The 8,103-nt window shown below is 37.6% G+C and overlaps 1 protein-coding gene across 1 annotated transcript in view; it reads right to left on the reverse strand.

Moving 5' to 3' along the window:
* Positions 1–2,957, reverse strand: part of LOC140153639 (xanthine dehydrogenase/oxidase-like) — a 41,536-nt gene extending 38,579 nt beyond the window's left edge. The window contains exon 1 of the mRNA XM_072176436.1: positions 2,606–2,957. Coding sequence (XP_072032537.1) covers positions 2,606–2,668 — 63 coding nt within the window. The 5' untranslated portion in view covers positions 2,669–2,957. The remainder of the gene's footprint in view (positions 1–2,605) is intronic.
* Positions 2,958–8,103: the final 5,146 nt, after the last annotated feature.

Below are 8,103 nucleotides of genomic sequence, written 5' to 3' on the forward strand. Positions count from 1 at the left end.
AAGAAACCTCAAAACAGGAAGCGGGGGGGGTGAAACATGATTATCTTTTGATTTGGCCTTAAGGGTGGTGCACGGTGTAAGGGGTGCAATCCCGGGGGGGTGCAATGTCTCCCACACGCCATTTCTGGCATGGTCAAAGGATCGTAGGAGAGCAAGCAATTTTTGGCATCCAAAGGACGGGCAAGAGATTTTTGGCAAGTCAAGAGGTGGTGGGGGATTTGTGGCTCACTAGGTCAACGTACAGCTGAACGTAACACTCTAAAACTTTATGATGGATCCTACGGTACCTTTACACTCTAAAAAGCCTTTTCGGAACACAGGTTAAATATTTTATTCTACACTTTATACCATTTATACCAGATGAACCATAAGTTGAAGCTTTTTAACAAACGTAGAATGTTTGAACTTGTGTTCACCTAACCTGTGTTGGTTAAAAGTTTAACCCATGTTCTTAAGTTCAAGTACACTTGTATAGAAAACGGTACCGTATACGGAAACGTATTTTATGCTCCGCGCAATGTATAGGCCTGTATATAGACCTTTAAATTTGCACAGGGTCAAGTAGGGTTTTTTCCTCAGCAAATTTGGCACCACCGTGCATAGGGCGGGGGAGGGGAGGGAAGGCATTTTGGCAAGTTTAATAAGGGGGCAAGAATTTGTTGGCAGATCAAGGGGGTTCCGGGGGGGTCGAGCATGAAGGCCTTTAGTACCGCGGTACCGATATGCATCGTATTCCATTTATCATGTTTATAAAGGGGTGTTTCCATAACCTGACCACCTTTTCTGACTACCTTTTCTGACTACCTTTTCTGACCAGCTTTTACAGTGAGCCCTGTGATATTTGATGCTCACCACAATGGCCTTATCCCAATGCAATAGTCCAATAAAAACAATCATAGTGCAAAATTTGACCTCAAGTTGCAGAGTATGAGGTTTTTGTACCCCAATTTCCAAAGGTCATTCAATGAATGTACAAATGTATTGGAGTTAAAGAACTGTGCACTAATAGATGAGAATGTTTTGGATCCTAGTGTTTTACGCCATAATCATAGACGGTCATGCTGGGTGATAATTAGCAAGGTTTTCTCTGGGACTTGTTAATAGATAAACAACATTTTAAGGGTACATGGTTGTTATTTCTTTCTCACTTTAGATTATTTATTTGTACCTTTTGCTTGTCGAGTATTTTGTTTTGTTTAATACAGTTTTGTTTGTATATTTAATGTCTTGGATGCACCATCGGATCGAGTGACACTGATGTAAAAACAATTTTCAAATAAAAACTTGAAACTTAAAAACTACAACACTTTCATGGTAAATGAAATTATTTAAAACAAATAAAATAAAATTTTGCACGCACATCCAATTTTCCTGACTTCATTCGAACGAGTGCTCCCTAGTGTTTACCCTCAGCACTTCCCTGTTCTGACTTTGTCTGTCTGATGGACAATTAAGGGTATACGATGTATTGTTGGTCGAAGCAGCAGAAAACAAAGTAGTTCACAGCACCTTGCAAATGGTAGTGAGTTTTAGCAAAAATTGCATTGCTCAATAAGCCCAATCGGCATTGCAAGTTTGCAATGCATTTGCAGTTTTGGGACACTTTGTCCTTTGACCTATCGGGAAAATTCAGAAAAATTGGGGTTTTGAGCGTACAAAATATAACTTAAAACGTGTTACTAGAATAAAAACAAACCCAAAAATTTGATTATTGTATAAATTAATTATTTTATTATTTATAATGATAACATATTACGATAATAAATTAATGATTACAGCAATTTTCCAGATATGTCAGAGGTCAAAGTGTCCCAAAAAACCTGAAAGTTATGGCGATTGGGCTTATTCATAGCAAGCGTGTAGAATAATTCAAATATCACAGATATACTTTTGTAGGTCCTGTGGTTCTTGAGTTATGTTGTAGAGAGGGCTGAAACAACAACACTTTTGTAAAACGTACATAACTCATTAACAATGAATTAAGCAAGTTTTCCAAAGTATATGATTTGTATAATGAACTTCTGCAAAACACCAATGTGTTATTTTTCAATAATATATTGATTCAGATAAATGAAAATCTGCTTTGACCAACAATACCTCGTATACCCTTAAACCCATATTCACATTCATGCTGCACCCTTAATATTATCAGGGCATGTTTGACCATAGGCCTGAATGTGACCTTGTGAAGTGGTAATAGTGTTTACTCTATCGATTATTGACCCAGCACCTGAAATGATAGCTGTCTCCTCTCTAAACTGAGAAGTTAACTGCCCTGTGAAAAACCATGGAAGTATGGAAAAACAAAACAAATTTCACTTAATAATTTCAATTTTATGTCACTTAACATCCAGAATGGTACAACATTATTGTGCAAAGTGTAAAGATAATAACAATATAGCAAACATCAAAATAATGTCAAATAAGATTGTCAAAAAAGGTGGTCAGAAAAGGTAGTCAGAAAAGGTAGTCAGAAAAGGTGGTCAGGTTATGGAAACACCCTTTATAAAGTACTCACGTAGGATACTCATTGTTTACAAGAGTTTAATACAAGTATCATGTGTATTGAAGAGCATTTGAGCCAACATAAAATGTGTTTATTTACCTTTCTTCCATTGCAAAAGAACACAAACGGCTCTGTGCTGGTACCAATACCAGTACTCGGCATAATTGTACTCCTATATTTAACGGTCAAAACACAACATCAAGGCCACCTTTGGTTTGGAACACTGCACTGCACTCCGGTACTGCACTGCCAATTCGATTGGAATTTGCGTTGACTTCTCGTGTACTTTTCAAGTATAAAATGCGCAATTAAACCAGTCAGCCGATGCTAGTACATGGAACTCTCGATTAGGCTTGAATAGTACAGTATCGGAAAACGATATCAATTTGCCTTTCCTATCATGATAGTACAGTATAGTAGATAAACACAAGCTGAATCACTGAATCATTTTGCCGTTGTCATGTTTGTATATTAAACATTGGACTGATTCCAGATCCGGTGGTTTTGTCGTCAGTTTTAGTCACACCATGTGCACCATTGCATGCAGTGTTTACACCTGGACTCACGCAAAGTATGATATCAGCTGTATAGGCAGTGCAGGTCGCAGTATTTATTGCTGAACCATGAATAGTGTATGTTTACTTGCTTACTTACTAACTACTTCCTGAGCAACCTTTTGGTCTGAAATGGACATAGGCCTATCTCAAAATGTCAAATGAAAGAAAAAAAAGTAAAGAATATAATAAAATATTTTCCCACACGGGGGTGACACTCATCATAAGACCCGGATCACTATTCATATGGATTCTTTTAATATCTCAAACTGGCAAGAAGGTATAGCCACCTGAGTGGTGTCAAATGATAGAGAAATAAGCAAAGAATATAATAAAAATAATTCCCTGCCAGGGTGACACTCCTCAGAAGACCTGGGTCAATATTCATATTTTGGGTCCTTTTCATATCTCGAAATGCCAAGAAGGTATGACCCCCCCTCCCGAGTGGTGTCAAATGAAAGAGAACAATGTTAAGAATATATTTAAAATAATTTCCCCACCGGGGGTAACAATCCTCATAAGACCTACAGGGTGTCCCAGAATGATTTATACCGAGAAAGGTGGATTTTTTTAGGTATGAACGTCATTTTTATTGGTCATATGTGACCCGGCAGCACAAATGAGCCGTAAATTCCCTAAATTGTATTCTGAGTTACGGTGTAAAATGTGTACGAAGGTCGTATTCATCGGTAACTTAAGCTGGCCCGACATCTGTCTCATTTTGATGGTCAAAAACTAAACAATAATCCTATTGTTGAAGTGGATAATAAGCTTCTACCTTTTAATAGCTCTGGTCTTTGTTTGCTTTTGCTAAAACCTGTTCAAGTGGTGGGTTACCAGGCATTGTATTTTGTACAGGTATGCATAACCAACAATTAACAATGAGAGAACTTTCTTAAACCTCGTTGACTTGGGGATGATTTGAAATGACCGCCAATTATGACTGTTTGATATTTATTGCCAGCAATGTGGAAAAATAGACACATGAAAAAACGTAAAAAGGTATAATTTTGTTGAAGGAGCAAAGTTTAACAAACCATAACCCCGCTTCTGGATATCGTTTGAAGTCAAATGCTATACCATTTTTAAGTTTATGATGTTTATTTTGTTAAACACGAAATAAAACAAAATTGACCGGGGGGGAATTTACGGCTCATTCGCCGTGAACGGTCACATATTGTTTTGCATTTTAGGTTTTACATATATTTAGCTTTTTCAGATTTTTTAGATTTTGAAAATTGGACGTTAGTAGTAGAAGTTAGAGAGGATTGCGTAAAAATGGTGAATTCCAAGTTTTGACAAAGCAACCTATTTTGAAAATCTGTAACCGTTCAGCACAAAGTAGGCCTAATGTTATGCAGTATATTGCAGTGTCCTGTTCTTACTTCTACTAAATAGTCGATAACTATCGTTTATTTTTGATGCTACGAAGCAGAGAAGATATAAAGGATTTGCTACGCTTGAGTGACCTTAAACTATTCTTTCTTAGGCGGCAGTTTTGAAGACACTTATTGTCATTTGAGGTGTGTGAGTTTCATCATTTGAAATGCCGGCAGAGATGGATTTTTCATAAAAGTATATATATATAGAAGGTTCGTCCTTAGTGTCACAGCATGTATTTATGTCTACAGTATATGGGCAAACCCACAGCTACGTAACGAAGAGATTAAAATTTACTGCGGAGGATCATTGAGGAAGTTATATCCTCTGTAATGACATTTTTGGGTAAAAATTGTGGTAAAAATCACATAAAGTACGTTTTTCAACCTATACGAGGGGGTATCCAAAAGTTTTTGACATATTCCAGAAGCGAAGGAGCTATATCGATGAAATGTTGTCAGTGTAATTACATGGTCCTTCTCTACATTATGGTCCAAAAATGGTCTCATAAGTATGTTTACTTTTTTTACAGGTGGCGCTAGATGGGCAGTAGGCGCATAACCTGTAAAATGGTGAAAATTGAGGCACGCAGCGTGATTAAGTTCCTGCATTTGAAGGGTTTAGGCCTACAATGCTCAGAAAATCTATGATGAAATGAAAGCTATCTACGGTGATGATTGTTCATCATATGGCACTGTTGCTTTTTGTAAAAGGAATTTCCAAACTGGCCACATGTTCCTCACAGATGAGCCAAGAAGTGGACGTCCATCACTTTCGGATGATGCGGCCACAGTGAAGAAATTCAAGAAAGTGGAGGATCTTATCATGAAAAGGTTATGCGCCTTCATCTAGCGCCACCTGTAAAGAAAGTAAACATACTTATGAGACCATTTTTGGACCATAATGTACATAAGGACTAGTAATCAGTTTCAACTTCACATTATCTAGTCAATCTGGTTAACAATTTGTGTTCTCATACGGACCAATTGAAATCAAAGTGTTCGGTTGTCATAACCGACTTCAGTAAGGCTTTTGACCTTATCAATCATAATATCGTCATAAAGGACCTTCTTAACTTGGGAACTCGTCCATCAGTGATCCCTTGGGTGTGCAGTTTCTTAGAAGAACGAATGCAGTGTGTTCGTTATCAAAATCACAGTTCTGAGTTTGTTACCCTAAAAGGTGGTCTTCCGCAGGGTACCAAGTTTGGCCCTCTTGGTTTTCTGGCCAAATTTAATGAAGCTGTCCGCACAAATGTCACTGATGGCCGGGTACTGAGTTTAAAGTATGTTGATGACATGACAATTGTTGAGAAAACCCGTATTGGTGATACTGAATCTTTGCAAAATGTTCTTGATGGTTTTGTGACTGGGCAAAGCAAAATGATATGAAATTAAATCCTGACAAGTGTGTTAACATGAATGTTACCTTTATGAAGAACCCACCTGACAGTGCACCTGTCCAACCAAATGTGTTCCGAGAATTTGGCAATTGTGGACAAAGTGAAAATTTTAGGTGTTACAATTTCTTCCGACTTGAAATGGGATCTTCATTTGTCTCAAGTCAAGCGTAAGGCTAGCAATAAGTTGTACATGCTTAAAGTGCTTAAGAAATTCAGCCTTTCTGTTGATGATTTGATTACTATTTACAGATGTTATGTGCGGCCTTTATTAGAGTATGCCGTACCTGTGTGGAATGCAGGAATAACCGAATCTCAGGTCTTAATGCTAGAGAGGGTGCAAATGAGCCCTCAGGATCATTCTTGGTCCAGATTATCTGTCGTATGACCATGCTCTTGAACTGTGCAACCTCACCAGCCTTCAGGAAAGGCGTAAAATGCTGTGTGTTAAATTTGCCATGGCTATCTACAAGTCAGATGAGTTCAGTGCCTGGTTGCCTTTAAAAGTTAAAGATAAAGTGCAATATTCTCTGAGAAATGCTAACCATTTTAACAAAATCAAGTGCAGAACCAATCGGTTTCAAAATAGTGCAATTCCTTATTTTGTCGATTTGCTCAATGAAATCATGTAATGTGCTCTAATTTTAATCATGTTGCTGGCTAACTGTTTTTATATTGAAGTGTTTTATTTTTCCAAATTCTTGATATTATCTTATTGTATTGTTGTATTGAAAGTATAGGGGGGTGGGAGAATAGACTATGATATGTGAGTTTTGTTGGTGTGAGGACTCTGATTGTGGTATAATTCAGGATGTGTCCAGTGTCATGCTGAGTGGTTATGTGCCCTTCCAGTGTGCTGTAAGTGGATTGTGCTGTGCAAATGTTGTGTGCTTGTGAGTAGTCTGGGTTGGATTTCTTGGGGTGGATTATTAACTTGTTTTGCTTTCGTATGGTTTGTGCTATAGGGTTTGCTGCAATATTTTGTTTATTTATTTTGTTGTTCACTTGCATTTTGTCATAATTCTTTATTGTGTATATTATATATGTCTTTTAATGTAAACTTTGCTGTAATTTAGCCTGCGGGCTACAATGCATTGTGTTAATAAACCATAAATGAAAAATGAATGAATAAGGACTAGTAATTACACTGACAAAAATAGTCTCATAAGTATGTTTACTTTCTTTACAGGTGGCGCTATGGGCAGTATAACCTTTTCATGATAAGATCCTCCACTTTCTTGAATTTCTTCACTGTGGCCGCATCATCCGAAAGTGATGGACGTCCACTTCTTGGCTCATCTGTGAGGGACATGTGGCCAGTTTGGAAATTCCTTTTACAAAAAGCAACAGTGCCATATTGCAATCATCACCGTAGATAGCTTTCATTTCATCATAGATTTTCTGAGCATTGTAGGCCTAAACCCTTCAAATGCAGGAACTTAATCACGCTGCGTGCCTCAATTTTCACCATTTTACAGGTTATGCGCCTACTGCCCATCTAGCGCCACCTGTAAAAAAAAGTAAACATACTTATGAGACCATTTTTGGACCATAATGTAGAGAAGGACCAGTAATTGCACTGACAAAATTTCATCGATATAGCTCCTTCGCTTCTTGGTGATGTCAAAACTTTTGGATACCCCTCGTATATCTGATGTCATATTGAAATGTTTCACTTAATGCCATATCAAGAATTGTTTAGCATTGTAAGCTCTACATCTGTGCCAAATTTGGTGTATTTCCTATCAAAGAATGTAAGATTTCTCCAATATATTGCCCAGTGCGGCTGGACGATGGTGATAAAGGATCCATGTGTTATGATGCCTTTGCACTGTAAATTACACACATGCAGTTTTCGTCCATTTTCAGTAATAGCAATGTCACACCAAAACAAATCAAGCTATTTCCATGAAAGTCACAGAATAAGTAAGAGACATGTGTGGCATTGTATTGCACTTATTAAAATTAGATACACTGTTGACTATATATTTTTGATATTTTGTTCAAACACGGTATAAATCATTCTGGGACACTTTTATATCTCAAAATGCCTAGAAGGTATGACCCCCACGCGGTGTCAAATGAGAAAGAAGTAAAAATATAATAAAAATATTTCCCCAACGGGGTGACACTTCTCATAGACTCAGTCAATATTCCTATTTTGGGTCTATATTTCGCAATCCCAAGAAAGTATGACCCCCCCCCCCCCGTGACAGTGGTATTATGAGCTATTATGTATACCACAATATACTGTCGCAGTCCCG

Source organism: Amphiura filiformis, chromosome 5 (genome assembly GCF_039555335.1).
Source record: "Amphiura filiformis chromosome 5, Afil_fr2py, whole genome shotgun sequence".
Lineage (NCBI taxonomy): Eukaryota > Metazoa > Echinodermata > Ophiuroidea > Amphilepidida > Amphiuridae > Amphiura > Amphiura filiformis.